This window comes from Caretta caretta, chromosome 11 (assembly GCF_965140235.1).
Source record: "Caretta caretta isolate rCarCar2 chromosome 11, rCarCar1.hap1, whole genome shotgun sequence".
In the NCBI taxonomy this organism is placed as follows: Eukaryota; Metazoa; Chordata; order Testudines; family Cheloniidae; genus Caretta; species Caretta caretta.
The window spans coordinates 9,804,934-9,821,580 of record NC_134216.1 but is presented as its reverse complement, the minus strand read 5'-3'; the positions used below and the strand labels follow the sequence as shown (position 1 = coordinate 9,821,580).

General features: G+C 45.0%; 1 protein-coding gene across 1 annotated transcript; it reads right to left on the bottom strand.

The window, feature by feature from the left end:
* Positions 1-1,001: 1,001 nt before the first annotated feature.
* On the bottom strand, positions 1,002-16,564 carry EAF2 (ELL associated factor 2). The gene is made up of 6 exons (XM_075117739.1): positions 16,374-16,564; positions 11,799-11,893; positions 10,926-11,062; positions 9,353-9,498; positions 7,318-7,584; positions 1,002-1,859 (listed from the first exon to the last, which is right to left on the bottom strand). Exons 1-6 carry the CDS (start codon positions 16,474-16,476, stop codon positions 1,813-1,815), a joined length of 795 nt encoding a protein of 264 aa, XP_074973840.1. The 5' UTR covers positions 16,477-16,564; the 3' UTR covers positions 1,002-1,812.
* Positions 16,565-16,647: the final 83 nt, after the last annotated feature.

The following is a 16,647-nucleotide window of genomic DNA, read 5'->3' as shown; positions in this document are numbered from 1 at the left end:
GTTTGCCAGAAGCTGGGAATGGGTGACAAAGAATGGATCACTTGATGAATAGCTGTTCTGTTCATTCCCTCTGGGACACCTGGCATTGGCCACTGTCAGAAGACAGGATACGGGGCTAGATGGACCTTTCGTCTGACCCAGTATGGCCATTCTTATGTTCTTTCTCTCTCAAGTGAATCCAGTAACTCTCTGCTACTCCGCCCCCCCATGATTTGCTATCACTCAGGATATGTCTACACTACATCTGGGAACAAGCCTCCCAGCCTAGGTCCATGACTTGTGTTAGTGGGGCTCATGCTAGCACACTAAAAATAGCTGTGTAGACATTGCAGCTTGTGCCGGAGCTTAGCTGTGAAGGCCCACCAATCCAAACTCCAGCCTGAGAAACATTTACACAGGCAGTTTTAGCGCATTCGTGCAAGCCCCACCAATACAAGTCTGTGGCCTTGTGCTGGGAGACTCACTCCCAGATGCAGTGTAGACATACCCTACTACAGATTTTTCAGGGCTTTTAAAGAAGTTATTCAACAAGCATGAACACATTCAGCTATAACAACACTGGACATGCAGATTCTTTCCTCCCTCCTTCATATAAGATACAATAGCATTCAGTGATCACACTCATGGTATGCGCTATGAGAAATGATCAGCGCACCGTATCAATATTGTAATCACTGAGTCAGTTGTTTATAGTATTTCTCTGCCTGATGTTTCTTGTGGCTATCTCCTACATCTGTACATTTTGCAACTCAGATAAACTGCGCATATCATCTGCCATTCTAAAATGTGTGGTTCTTTCTGGCCTTATAATATACAAATGTGCAGGATGCCAATGTGGAGATTCTTTCTTTATGTTATTTTCTAGACATTTTAGACTTCATACTCACTTGTATCACCTCTCTCTAATTTAATTGTTAGCTCACTGGCAAGGCTATGCCAAAGAAAATTCAGTCCATGTTACCTCTTGTTAAGAATTCTCATAATCATACCAATGAGTCCCATTAAAATTATAAATAATATTGCTTTATTAAATTAATTGTATTAAACTCCTAGAAAGGAATTATATGATTTCAGTTACAGAATTAAATGAAGGAAAGCCATTGCTGTCTTTGTAGTTATCTAAATACAGATAGGAAGAGGCTGTAAGGATTCCAGCTGGTCCAAGTAAAGGCAGGGAAAAGGAAAAGTTCCCTTAAGAGACATAAGGCTCAGAAATATAAAAAGTCCTATAATACAATTAAACTAAAAATTCAGTGATGTGTTGTAAACTGTAACTGCAAGAGTGGACCATATTATTCACCAGTTTCCTTAAAGTTATGAACTGTGAACAGAACAACAATGTAGTTAACACGACAGATCTCAGCTGTTCTTCCTTCCATCCCCTCCCTCTCAAAAAAAATAAAATAAAATAAAGTTATGAAATCAGCATTATCTGTAAGGACAGGAGGGAAACTTGCCTCCATAAATACTAGAAATTCCCCCATTCCCATATCTATTATATAAAGTAACTAGCTGTTATAAGTCAGTTTCAAGTACAACAGGTGGTTGAGGCAAAAATCAGAATCCGTTCATAAGAACCGATACTGTAATACAGTAATTTGGAAGAGACAAACAAGTACCCAGAGCAGCGATTAGACATCAGGGCTGCTGTACCATAGATCTGATGTGCCAGTAGAAAATTAAGATGTCTCTATTTCCAAAAATTGAGGACATTCATTTCAATCTTGGGTAATCTAATCTTAGTGCAAAACAGATGCTATGACAGCTTTAGCAAAGAGAGGTGATGCATCTTTATGAAGGCCAAAATCTTGTTCAGTCATCACTGTCACTTCCAGATTCACTCAGCAGCAAGTCATTTCCTAAAATAGAAGATAAAGTCATTGTATTAGTTCCATTAAACTAAGACTATTTTTCCATCAAGAAGTTCTTTCTTCCCCCATCCAGTATCTTCTATTAGGAATTTAACACCAAAACATTGTATAGATTTAAAAACTCATCTGTTGTCTTAACTACTGGAGTGAGAGTCTTAGGGCTACATCACTTATGTGACCTTTGAAAGCCCCACATTACTCACACTTAACCCACCAGATTGAATGAGTTTGTGTACGGGAATTAGTGCAAGCAGGCCACAGTGGACTAGCTAGCTTCCCATCCACCTTCTGATACTTGATCAGCAAGGAAGCTGCTGGGGAATGCAGTTTCATTAAAAAAATAAAACAATAGGATAGGAGTTATTGCTGTCTGCATGTATCTAAATGCCTCTTGGATCTGTTTGAGAGCAAAGTAGTATCCAAATCAAGGTGAGAACAAGCTGTTTGACACACCTTTTCAAAAAAATAATCAGGCTGTGGAGCAAGACAGCAAACAAAAGATCAAAGGAAATATTTATGTATGCTGTCACCAAAAAATTAATCGGGAGTTATTTTAAAATGGGACACAAGAAAAGCGACTATCCAGTGCTTGCAACAGCTGTCTATATAACTAACAGAAAATAAGTTCTCCCTGCTATTTCTTTTTTCAACTTGACAAGCAGTTTTTCTCCCACTCCACCATCTCCCACATATAGGATGAAATTAAAGGGATACTGTCAACAGCAAATCTATATTTTTTTTAAAATGAGTTAGATGCAATTTCAGATACTGCATCAGCCCTTCTATTCCCCTGCCAGCTTGGTAGTTATGCAACTGCATTTTCCTTTATTTAAAAAAAAAAAAAAAAAAAAGGAAACAAGAAAAGAATTTCCCTCCCCTTGTTGCTGGGTGAAATGCCTAAACAAATAGGAAAGTGACTGAGGGGGGAGGGATAGCTCAGTGGTTTGAGCACTGGCCTGCTAAATCCAGGGTTGTGAGTTCAATCCTTGAGGGGGCCATTTAGGGATTTGAGGCAAAGATTAGGGATTGGTCCTGCTTTGAGCAGGGGGTTGGACTAGATGACCTCCTGTGGTCTCTTCCAACCCTGATATTCTATGATTTAATGAAAGCAACTATACACAAAGTACTGTCAAATGCTCCTAACTTTGTCAGTTACGGCAATCTTTAGTATTACTTATGAGGTCATTATAGGGAGATGAGAACAAGGGGTTAGTATAAAGGGGGAGAGGACACGCCTGGATGGGTACCTCCCGATTGGTAGGTCAGAGCTTTTCAGATAAGAGTGACTGAAGTTGATGGGAGTCCCCTTAACAAAGCTTTGTGTTTACACTTCCTTTGTTTTGCACCATGTCCTCGGCAACTTTTATCTCTGGGAATGGTTACAGCGTGGCCCTTTGCAGCAGAGCACAGAACACTCTACCTGCCTCTGACATGAACAGTGAAAAGCAATTGCTTGTAGTGCAGGAGGAGGATTAAAAGCACAGATGGGATTGGAAGAGTATAAGTACTAGACACAGAATGTACGCCTAACCACTTGGTTATATCATTTGAAATCCTCTGTATTTTATTTTTACATTAAAAAGCAGAGATGGCTAAGAGTCTACTCAAATAGAAGTATTATTTCAAAATAAGAAGTATCATTAGGATGGCTACAGTTGTACTTCAAATCACGTAGTTCTCCAAAATATTCTCCTTTACCCCTCTACCCCTTTAGTTCCCCAATTGCTGTTCTTGCCTCTTCCCCACAGTCCACTCCAAAAATAGGTCATAGCCATCCACATGGTCACAGCCTTCAAAAGCAGTTATTCCTCAAATAAGCCATCTAATGCTCACCAAAGACAACAGTCTCATGAAATCCAAGAGGTTGGAACAAATCTGGAGTTTCATGCCAAGGTGTCCGCAATAAGACAAACTCCCCTCTCCCTCACCCCCCCCCAAAAAAAAGTGTTTGGAAAAATAACCCTGAAATGAAATCCACCTCCATTTTGTACCCATGCCTCGCAAAGGCCTTTTCATAGTTGCCTCAAACTTTCCAGAAAGATTCTAGCCTGCACGATCCCAGCATAAGAAGTTTCAGATACATTGGCTGGTGCACATGTCAAAAACATGGAGAGCTAACTTCACCCAGGACTCTAAAAAAACACCTACATTACTTAGGCTCAACTGATTTAACAAATAGCAGAAGTAAAGTAGGGAAATAATTTCAGGAAAACAGTCCATTTTCACAGTGCTGATGAGCTGGTTGACATTATCAAGATATTAAGTAGGTTTCATTACAGAGTGTGCCATGTACTGGGATATTAATCAGTGGTCCCATACAGTATTTAGCTTTTTTTAAATAAGTTCTTGGAGAAGTGTTAGATTGTCAGCTTTCTGGAGAAATGGCCATCTTTTTGTTCGGTGTTTGTATAGCGCCTAGCACAGTGGGGCTGGTCCATGACTGGGGCTCCTAAGTGCTTCTGCAACTGGAATAAAAAATATCTGGATGAAAACTGCACTATAGGAGTGAGCAAACAAGAGATCTCAGAGATAGCAAGTCATTGGGCATCTTCCTTCACGGAATTTTTAATTTGTTCTGTTAGTAATTTCTGTTTAAAAGGAAATTAAACAGAGCAGCTTTTCACTATTTTTTAAATGCAATATTCTCTTGCAGATACCTTAGACCACCCATGTTGTGTCACAAGTTATGGGCCTATATAATCAATTTCAAAAGTAGATGAGGAATTATTTTGGGGACAAGGCTCATAGCAAGGAAAGGGCAAAGCCTTTGAGGCCAGGCTACCTAAAAAGGTAGGTTCTATACACAGGGCAATATTAAGAGGTAACTATGCTCCAGACATAGACCAGTGCATTTTCAGCATTCTGCAAAGCTTCAGCTGTATGACTTAATGAGAGTGATTTGACTAACCCCCTATGCCCCACCAAATTCTAATTGCCACTACATTTAAGGTAACATTAGGACTGCACATAGTAAAATACCCAACTAACCCTCAAGGGCCCCAATTCTGCGGACATGCTCATGCTTAAATATATGCATTTGAATAGCCCCATTGAAGTCACACCTCAAATGTGACACAACCACTAAACAGTTTGATCTTAAGATTTGCTGTTTTAAACATTTGTTTATGTAAGATACTGTTTCAGATGGAAGAAATTTCTATGCTGGACCCCTGACTCTGAATTCCAACACCCAGCAGATCTCCCAAGACTCAGAGGCCACAGGCTCCCTGTCTTGCTTCTCTAGCTTTCACTGCTACTTCTCCTCTCCTGCTGTGCTCCTAAACTGCACAGGTGATGCCTCAGGAGCTCAGCAGGAGAGTAGCTGGAGAGCCATGCTCCCCACAGCAGCCAGTGTGCAGTGCCTTTTCATCTCAGCTCACCACCCTATTATGGTGCAGTTCACATTTTAAAGGCATTTGTGGAGAACTGGAGATGGCACAGATCTACAGAGCTGCTTAAAATGTTAAAGTAACAGAGGTAAACTGGATAAGAGCTCAATTTTAAGCAGGTTTATAGCTAAACCAGCATGAAGTTTTAGACCGCTCACAAGGGTCAGAGGATCCACCTCCCTCCCTGCAGAGTTCTTAAGTCCCACAGGGTTCCTGGGCTCCTTGCTGTGGTTTTGGTATTTCTGCAAGTTTAAGACATCAGGGTGTTTCACTATGACAGTTTTAACTGGTGGCAGCAGCCACCTGTACTTGGGCATAAATCTTTCAACGGGAGCTTTGTAGCTGTGAACTAGCCATTAATCACTTAAGATGGTTCATTTTATTCTCAAAAGTGTTTTTTTTCCCTAAATGTGTGTAAAATGGCAAGTTTGAAAGTATTTTCATGTCTGGAGTGAAGGGACTGATGTATACAGAACTTTCTAAAGATACACTGATTGTAATATGAAGCCTAGGCCATGGAAGTTGCTTTAGGCCATGGAAGTTAACGCAAAAAATTTAGTCCTCTTGCACAATGATCAGATGTTTTCAGTCTAATCTTATTCCTGTGAAGGAAGTGGTATATGAAAATAAGGCTTATAACAGAAACCTGATTGTAAGCTTAGCTACATCATCACAATATACAACTAGCTTGTTACCAATTTTAATTCCTTATAATAGTGAAACACAAGAGGACATACAGATTATGTAGGAGATATTTTCACTATAACCAGTGTAAACTGTCAAAAAACTTCAGTATATAGCATCACTATGTAAATTAGGGCCTATGACCAAGTTTTTCCAAACTTGTGAGCCTGAAGTTAGGCACTTAATTAAAAGTGTGGCTTTGTTTTCAAACAGCAGCGGTGGGTGCTCATCAATTCTGAAAAATCAGGCCTGGTTTATTTTGGTGCTAAGCTTGAAGACCTTTACCTACGTGGTTGCTTGTTGCTGTTCAAACCAGTGATACTCTTCTTTCTGGACAACAATATGTATTAAAAAATCCCAGTTGTACTTTAAATATCTTAAGTTTGTCATAATTTTCTTCAAGCAGAACACTGTGAATCAGTTTTGGTTGTTGGTATTCTCCCATCCCTTCAACATGGAAACGGTACGAAACATCCTCCTTTCCCTACATACATAGGAGGGGACTGGCACCTTGTAGATTAGAAAGGCCTCCATGAATCACAAGACTTCTGCGTGGATTAGGACAGTGGCTCTCAACCTTTCTAGAGTACTGTACCCCTTTCAGGAGTCTGATTTGTCTTACGTACCCCCAAGTTTCTCCTCACTTAAACTACTTGCTTACAAAATCAGACACAAAAATACAAAAGTATCACAGCACACTATTACTGAAAAATTGCTTACTTTCTCATTTTACCATATAATTTTAAAATAAATCAATCTGAATATAAATATTGTACTTATATTTCAGTGTATAGCATACAGAGTAGTATAAACAGGTCATTGTTTGCATGACATTTTAGTTTGTACTGACTTCGCTAGGGCTTTTTATGTAGCCTGTTGTAAAACTAGACAAATATCTAGATGAGTTGATGTACCTTCTGGAAGACCTCTGCGTATCCCCAGAGGTACATGTATCCCTGGTTGAAAACCACTGGATTAGGATAACCTTCTTTTGTAACTGATTAGTACCAGGACAATATTATTCCAGTATCATCTACTCAGGAAATCATACACATATATTTTGGGAGTGCCTAAGCAGTTCAAGCATTTTCAACACAAATTACTGTCCTATAGTCCCAATGTATGCAATTGTGAGGACGCCAGTACGGCCTATGACCTACTTTAAACTGCATCAGCTTTAATTTAATATCTCTGATGGTCAAGTAACTTTTAGCCCAACTTCTAATTCAGAACTCAACTGAACAATCGAACCCCAGCATCTCTTCCCACAATTTTAATTACAATAGAGACATAGTTACAGAGTCTCTGGTTTCCTTTTAGATTCCTAAAGCATGAGATTGTTCTTTTCATAGAGCACTGTCTTCTGTACTTACTTAGTGTATTCATCATATGGCCACCACTCTCTTGAGATTTGTTATGACTGGCATCCATGTCACGGATGGCCTGTTGTGGTATGGCAGACATAGCAGGCTGTGGCTGCAAGTATGGCATTGACATAGGCAGAGAAGGCTTAGCCCCCTCATCTTCTGAATCACTAGAACTATTTTCACTGCTGGATGAGGAGGAGGATGAACTTCTTGATTCGGACGAACTATCAGAGCTACTCATCTGGTCCATGACGCTAGCCTCGGCCTTTAGCTCTGAAAATAAGATGTAGATTAATTAAGAAACAAAGCAAGAGGAGTCTCAGAGTTTAAAGGAAATGGCAACAAGGGAAGTGCTGCACAAGCAAGTGACTGTAGTGAATGTCACAACATTATTACAAGTCGTAAGTGACTAAACTGAAAGACATAAGATCCAGGAGTGAAGTGGGGTACACAAGCAACCTGATCACCCTACTTGTATGCCATATTCCTCTCCTCCACTCCTTGCTGTCTTACTTTTAGGCCACATGCTTTTCAGAGCAGAGATGAATTAGGGTTCAGATAAGGCTGCTGGCCAAGGTGCTGCCCCCTACACTTCAGTGGGCAGCATGACCTAACTCGCCCTTAATATCTGCCTCTGATTAGAAAGCCTTATTTTTCAGGCTTTGTTTAACACCTCTACAGATGTCTGACAGGAGTCAATAACTCAATTTAGACTCAAGGGACAGATAGTGAAAAAAGGAATCGGTCAGTGGAACATCTGAAGGTGCAGCAGCAATGGCTGGCAGCAATTTTGGTATTATAAACAACATGTACATGTTTGTCTAGACATTCATTGTTCTCAATCACAAATTAAGCATTGTGGGATACCTGCAGCAATTACCCATATTTTTAAATTATGGAACAGTTTCATTAAATCCTTATTGATTCTTTTTATAGGTCTGGGAAAAATTTAGAATAGCTAGCAGGAAACCATCCAGACCCCAGCACACAATTTACTGTGGCTAAACAAATAAATCTGATTGGCAGCACATAGGGACAGGGCTTTGGGATATGTTAGTCTTGGTGACGCACTCAGAACAGGTTCTAAACAAAACAAACAGACCACGGAGAAAAATTCTCAGGTTTCTCATGCACTTGAGCACCACTTTGTTTCTTTTGCAGCCTTAGGTACTTTTAATTGCCTTTCTGTGGAGTAAGACACTCTGGTCAAAGTTTGTCTTAATCACAAAGAAAAGACATCTGCATAATGATAAATCTGGGGGAAAAAACTGTTTAAAAGAATCCAGAACATCCTTGAGAGCCAATATCAATTCAGATCAATAAAGCTACCACCTGTTAGTGTTCATATAGCAAGTGATTAACACCTGCTTTTCTCTCCCCATCCACTAAAAGGAAAAAGTGTGTCTCCTACTGAATTAAATACAAAGGTTCCTACTGAAACAAAGTCTCCCAAGAACATAGCATATGGCATGGTTCTCAAGGATGGGATTTATGTAAGTGTTCAGTTGTCTCTTACCATTTAGGGAACCACTTCTGCAGGTCTGATCTGATTTAGAAGGCAGGGTGCTATTTGAGTCTCTGTGACTAGGTTTACATGATAATGAACTCACACAAATTTAGAGTTTTATTAAAAACTAAAAGGGTTGTAAAGCATTTTAACCAAAGATTTGCTGTATGCAAAGGACAAAGAACGAGGAGGGACAGGTGGAGTGAGGAAGAAGTGGAGGACTGGCTGATTTGGCTTCAGTGCCACAATCCTACAATTGAATAGCTTAAGACAGCAGCAGTGGGAGGACTCAGTGAGAACTAAAGCAATGCTAATCATGACCTTCATAAGACTAAGGATTGATTTGATTCTCAATCCTATGTGGTTTCAAATACTGTTGGATTACTACTCTTGTCAAGACAGCCATTAAACTTTAGAGAACATTGCCTATGTAACAGCTTCTAGTGCGCACCTCATTCAAAAAAACCCTTGGCTCTATTTATAATGTAAGTCTGCAAAATTTCTGAAATACTAAGTGACATAGTTGCAGTTTACCTCTCTCAATGTCGTCCATAGGAGAAGATGGAGACATCTTTTCTTTTGGTGGAGAATTTTTAACATTGTTTGGAGTCTTACTGGCATTTCGCATTTGCTGCTGTTGCTGCTCAATACGAGATTGAACCTTACTGCTTCCTTCAGCTCTGTATGACAGGGTGAAACATTTTAATTGATTCCGAAGAACAATATTTAAACAAAATAAAAACACACAGTAGTCTAAGCTGTGTGTGAAGCTATTCATTATGTTTTTCTTAACTGTATCACTACAGTTTTAAGTTTCAAAGTACACTATAACAGTGGTTCTCAAACTTTCTAACAAGGTATCCACCAACTGCATTTTGTCTTTTTTTGTGACCCACTATTACATATATGCACCCTCCATCCCAGCACACCACAACCATACCTCTGGTTTAGTGCAGCCCAGTACAGAGGGAAGGCCTTGGGAGACGGGGGACTGGAGAGCGAGCCCACCCCACACTCACCCTGCAGTGGTGGCTCCTGTCCTGTGGGACCAGAACCAGCTGCCTACTCCTGGCGTTGTGACCTGGCACATGGGATCACAGCGCTGTTCAAGTTTGGCCCGATGGCCCTTCCCATACCACCAGGCTTCCCCTCCACACCAATCTGGGAGAAGTGTATATCTGCCTAGGCCAGGGCCCAGTGATCGGTTAATCCAGCCCCTGGATATGGCAACCTACCTAGAACCTTCTTGGGACCCACCATTTGGGAAACACTGCAGTACTACACTGGCATATAACAAGATACAGGTGCAGTGAGTACTGTGCATCAAAAGAATAATGTCCATTGATGCCATTCATATTGGCCCTTTGACCCGATCCTCTACCATGCTGTTTCACATTTTCTTCAGTTATGCACTAACACTTCATTAGAATTCTAGTGGAAGTGAGTTATATGTGGACATAGCATCAGAATATGTGTTAATGGGAATTACATACTCAGTAAGAGGAGAACGCGTCCTCAGCATTTTGCTAAACCCTTTCACAAGAATTTATGCTATTTTAATTTACACAGTTCAAAGTCAGAAAACAGCAGCAAAACAATTTCATTTGTGTAGCAAAAAGCTATTTTCCAAACTTATTATGAGAAAACAGTTATTGTCTCTTGCAGGGATATGCAATGTTTCTGTTCAAAACCTACCCTACTAGCCTAGACTTGAAAGCTATAAAGTCGTCATTTTTTGAGAAAAATAATGACATGCTTTTTCATTCCATCGAACAAGGGTAGGTTTTTGTAAGGACCATGTTGGAAAAAGTGAAATTTTGCTAAAAGCTAAGAATAGTTGGTATGTATCCCAATTTACACTTTCAGCTATTTCTAAGGGCTTGTCTACGTGGTATGTTGGTGCACACCAGCTAGGGTGTAAACTCTAGTGCACACCTGTGCACTAACTGGCCACATTGTCCCTGCGGGTGTACACTAAAAGTTCTCTACTGTGGGTTGACATAGTCCTGTTTCAAACCCTACTAACTGCATGTGCACTCAGGTACCAGCCGTAAACCATTTTCATAATGAGTTAGGGACATAGCAGTTTCTTTTGTAAACCACCTACCTGGTTTTCTTCACAGTGATGTTACTGCTAAGTTTCTCTAGTCGACATTCTCCAGTGTCATGATTGATAATTAAGATACATTCCTTTAGATAAGGCTTCTTGGAGCCCTTGAAAACTGTTACTGGTGGAGTTGAACCCTATTTAAAAATTGAAAAAATATCTAATTAGCATTATTTCAATAGACTTATTTGTATAAATACAGAATGAGCCTTTACAGTAATGAAAAGTACACTGTAATTGATCATTTCTAGCCTTTTAAAATCTGTTACCAACTAATTCAAGAGAAACTCAGATTAGTAGTAACTAAGTGTGAAATCCTGGCTCTACTGAAGACACTGGCAGTTTTGCCATTGACTTCAGTGTGGCCTTGATTTCACCCAACCAGTTTGAAATAAACCAGTAATCACAATCCAGTTTCTAACAGACAGGCACATGCATCACAAAACTACCACCAAAACTGGAATGCTTGTTGGCAATATTAGAAGAGTAATCCGGGATTACAGGAGATTGAATTCTCCACCCCAGTGGTGGTGCATACACCCCCACCCCTTTGGGATTGTGCCATAACGTCAAGGCAGTGTCAGTGCTGTACTTGTTTTATAGACAGAGAATTTTAGGGTTGTCAATTACAGCATATTTCCAGCACAGTGAATTCACTTAATGTTACAGCATAAATACCTGACCTTTGTAATTCTGCATTTTCTGGTGTGATTATTTCTTTCCCAATGCTTTAAAAGCTACATGCATACAATCTTGAAACAACAGCAAACTGAAAATGCTGAAATGTGAAACGCTTCTATATTCAACATATATGGTGATTCAGTGAGAGAAGCCTCTCCTTTTCCCCATCCCCTAATGATATTCAGCCCTCACCTCAATGTTTGGCAGCGTTATTGTCACCTGTTCACCTTTGCCAACTTCAAGGTCTCCTTCAGAGGATGTATCAATAGATGCAGGCTTGAAGTCATCTACGATTTAAAAAACACCCTGATTTTCATGAGTCCCTTAAATACTGACACACATTTCATAAAAGCAAAAGGTGGTGAGTTTGGGAGGCACTTAAAATCAATGACTTAGTATCTTTGCTAGTGCAGCATCCACCACTCCTTAGCAGATTTTTCCACAAGCCATAGAGCTCACAGTCAAGGTGGTTTGCCTGATATTCAACCTAAATTTCATCAAGTTTTGGTGTTGGAGCTCTTCAAAAAAAAGTTGAAAGATTTTTATTTTGATTAATAAGGAAAGTTTCTCCAGTTCACCTCACATTCAAAATAAATGGTCAAACCAGTTTGCTGATACTTAAAGAAAAACCCTCCAAAAAAGCCACAGAATTACTTTTGGGTTGAGACCAACCCTGGAAAATTTCAGCCAAAAAAATGGAAGTTGCAGACAGCTGTGACTAAAAACAGGAAAGTAGACTGGAAACACATATGCAGCCCTAACTATAGCATGCTCTTACTGTATTAAGAGCATCAAAGGCAAAACCATATGCACTAGCAAGGTTGTGGTTGTTGTTTTTATTTTTAAGTACATATATTTCTCTCTAAAATGGAATTGTTAAAAGCCACCTTCATATACTTATTTTAATCTCCTTTATCATCAGTCATTCTTAGAAACCTAACAATGTCTCTGTGCGGGTATGGATTTCCCCTCTTTGCATGTTTCAAAGAGCTGGAAAATTAGAGATGAACATTACTTTGTTTCATCAGAGTTGTCAGCCCTCCCAACAAGATCTGCTAATGATTGTTACTCAGCTAGCATAATTTATTTGCAAGGTCCTAAACAAGCTCCAACGGTCTCAAGCTCCTGCTAGCAGCACCTTACAGAGCTGAGCACCACAGTTCTGGTCCTTCTTGTGGTAAGAATGAGACTATGCCAGTCTTCAGTGGATGCTGCTGGGTAATCAGCATTTTGGCCAATCTTTTCAGAAATGGCTGACTAAATAAATGTCCAGTTTACCTACTCGTACGAAGTATAAAAGATAAGATTACAATAACAAAGGCTAGAGGAAAAATATGGCTTTTCTGTTTATCTTGTGCATTTGACAGCACTGTCAGGTTTGCCGATTTCCTTGCATCTTTCTTCGCAGAGTGACAGGGAAGAGAAACATTTTGAAACAGAAAAAAGGGCTTGTAAAACCACAAAAGTCAACAGGAAAACTTAAGGGCAGGTGTAGTACTAGAGCCTATTTTTACTTATTTTTTAAAAATACTGAACACATTGCAAGTTACAGCACCTCTTTAAATCCACTCACAGCTTTTAGGTTCCTCTCACACCCTCTTCCCCAAAGATGTGGTCAATTCTATTAAATAGGATTCTATTTGCTCACAGAATATACATTATCCATCTCATCTCACTGTATGAGAGAATACAGGATAATCTCCAGAGAACATGTGAGACACCAAACCTTGGGGATCATTCTATAAATAAATGAGACAGCAGAACAAAAACTGCAGCCCTAAATTATCAGAACCATAATCCTAACAGCATTTGTTTCCTAGATACCTTCAGAACCTGTGAGAACACACCTCCCAGGATAGTAGTTATTATGTACTCAGGAAGGGCACACTAGCTTTGAGAGCAATACTGCCTTTAATCTTTGATTGTTGAGAGCCCTGCCATGGCCAGGGGCAGAGCTTCACCCAAAACTCAGATTTTTGTAGTATTGTGCCAAGACACTATTGTTTCCCAAAATATACCATAATGTATGGTACATGAATTTAGTACACATAAAAGGAAGAACTAGATGAAGAACGCAGGCACTGTGTGAACTTCACCCCAAACTTTACTAGCAACACACCTGTTCATTAGTCTTGCTCAGAGTCTCTCATGAGCAATAACTACAACCTGCTGTGAACTGTATGGTTTTATATTCAAGACATTAGATTAGGATTTAAGAGACCTAGGTTCAATTCCCAGCTCTGCCACAGACTCCCTGTATAACCTCACAAATGTCGCTTCATCTTTCTGTGCCTCAGTTCTACATCTTATGGTTTTATGTTCAATCCCTTTCTCTGATTCTTTCTGTTCTCATTTGGACTGTCAGTTCTACAGGGTAGGAACGGTTTCTTACCAAATGTACCTTTCTGCACAGCATCTACCTCAGTGGGGACCTGATGTTAGTCAGAGGCTCTAGGTGTTACCATAATACAAACAAAGAATGCAGTAGCTTTGCCACATTTGATTCCTATCCAAAGCCCTCCCCCTGTGCCCTCCGCGCTCTCCATGCTGCATCATGCCAACATTTTCAAAAGCAAGTTCAAAAAGATCCAACATACTCTCCTTCTGCCCCATCACCATCTTCTCTTTCTCCCAGTCACCAACAGCAGCCTGCTCCCCTACTCTCACCCCACCAGAAGCCCCAATGACTTCATCTCCTCAACTCCTGATCTACCCTATCCTCACTCTCAACCTCTCACTCTTCACAGGCTCATCCTCACAACAGCAAAATGCCAGGGTAAGGGAGATAAAAAAAACCCCAAGCCCCCTCTGCGTCTGCCTCTCCATTTACTGCCCCATCTCTCAACCCAAAGATGAAGCCATCTGCAATCACTATCTCAAGCTCATCTCCTTCAACTCCATCTGCCAGCATAGAGAGTACTTGTACAACATAGACAGACAAGTGTAGAGACTACAGAGATGTCAGGAGGGGTGCTGATTTCCTCTAAGGTATGATCAGCCAGGCAATGCCATATCTGCAGGGGTGGGGAGTTATAAGGGGGGATGCTGATTTTTCCTGGAGTATGGCCAGCTAGCCAGCGCTATACCCATGGGAGGTGAGGATAGGGAATCACAGGGGTGCCGTGCCCCGCCGGCCAGGCGGTGCCGTGCCCCGGGGTACGCCCGGCCAGGCGGTGCCGTGCCCCGGGGTACGCCCGGCCAGGCGGTGCCGTGCCCCGGGGTACGCCCGGCCAGGCGGTGCCGTGCCCCGGGGTACGCCCGGCCAGGCGGTGCCGTGCCCCGGGGTACGCCCGGCCAGGCGGTGCCGTGCCCCGGGGTACGCCCGGCCAGGCGGTGCCGTGCCCCGGGGGGGGGGTCACAGGGGTGCCGGGGGGTACGCCCGGCCAGGCGGTGCCGTGCCGTGCCCCGGGGGGGGTCACAGGGGTGCCGGGGGGTACGCCCGGCCAGGCGGTGCCGTGCCGTGCCCCGGGGGGGGTCACAGGGGTGCCGGGGGGTACGCCCGGCCAGGCGGTGCCGTGCCGTGCCCCGGGGGGGGTCACAGGGGTGCCGGGGGGTACGCCCGGCCAGGCGGTGCCGTGCCGTGCCCCGGGGGGGGGGTCACAGGGGTGCCGGGGGGTACGCCCGGCCAGGCGGTGCCGTGCCGTGCCCCGGGGGGGGGGTCACAGGGGTGCCGGGGGGTACGCCCGGCCAGGCGGTGCCGTGCCGTGCCCCGGGGGGGGGGTCACAGGGGTGCCGGGGGGTACGCCCGGCCAGGCGGTGCCGTGCCCCGGGGGGGGGTCACAGGGGTGCCGGGGGGTACGCCCGGCCAGGCGGTGCCGTGCCCCGGGGGGGGGTCACAGGGGTGCCGGGGGGTACGCCCGGCCAGGCGGTGCCGTGCCCCGGGGGGGGGTCACAGGGGTGCCGGGGGGTACGCCCGGCCAGGCGGTGCCGTGCCCCGGGGGGGGGGGTCACAGGGGTGCCGGGGGGTACGCCCGGCCAGGCGGTGCCGTGCCCCGGGGGGGGGGTCACAGGGGTGCCGGGGGGTACGCCCGGCCAGGCGGTGCCGTGCCCCGGGGGGGGGGGTCACAGGGGTGCCGGGGGGTACGCCCGGCCAGGCGGTGCCGTGCCCCGGGGGGGGGGTCACAGGGGTGCCGGGGGGTACGCCCGGCCAGGCGGTGCCGTGCCCCGGGGGGGGGGTCACAGGGGTGCCGGGGGGTACGCCCGGCCAGGCGGTGCCGTGCCCCGGGGGGGGGGTCACAGGGGTGCCGGGGGGTACGCCCGGCCAGGCGGTGCCGTGCCCCGGGGGGGGGGTCACAGGGGTGCCGGGGGGTACGCCCGGCCAGGCGGTGCCGTGCCCCGGGGGGGGGGTCACAGGGGTGCCGGGGGGTACGCCCGGCCAGGCGGTGCCGTGCCCCGGGGGGGGGGTCACAGGGGTGCCGGGGGGTACGCCCGGCCAGGCGGTGCCGTGCCCCGGGGGGGGGGGGTCACAGGGGTGCCAGGAGGACTCTGAGCTCCCCGGGTGTGTCCAGCCAGGCGGTGTCAGGCCCCGGGGAGTTGCAGGGGGGGTGCTGATCTCCCCGTGGTACGACCAGTCAGGCCAGGAGAGGGTCGGGTGGGGGGGGGATGCTGAGCTCCCCTGGGAATGACCAGCCAGGCCCACGGGCGCGGGGGGAGCTGATTCACTCCGCGAGGGTCAAGCACCCAGCGCCCACACCCGCTGCCCCCCGACCAGCGCGGCGGGAGGCCCCGTCACGGGGCAGCGCCGGCCGCTACCCGGCCCCCACTCACAGCGGACGGTGTGGAAGGCGCAGCGCGGCTGCTTCTCGAAGCTCTCGCCCAACTTCAGCACACGCTCCTTGGGGTCAAAGAGCTGAGGGGCCGCCCCGTTCATACCGGCTTCCCGCGCCGCCTCACACCATCGGGACGCCGCGCAGCCCCCGCCGCCGCGCAACGTCCCCTCACCGCCGGGGGCGGGGCACAGCCTCGCACCGGCCACGCCCACCCAGCGCCCTTACTGGAGACTGCTTTTCCTGGCCCCGCCCCCTCCGAGGAGCGGGATCGC

Coding starts and splice junctions, on each gene's coding strand:
- EAF2 (XM_075117739.1), bottom strand. CDS start 16,476: ATGAACGGGGCGGCCCCTCAGCTCTTTGACCCCAAGGAGCGTGTGCTG. Junction 9,499..10,925: donor ATCACTGTGAAGAAAACCAG/GTAGGTGGTTTA, acceptor CCTGTCATACAG/AGCTGAAGGAAGCAGTAAGG. Junction 1,860..7,317: donor CCATATGATGAATACACTAA/GTAAGTACAGAA, acceptor CTTCTATTTTAG/GAAATGACTTGCTGCTGAGT.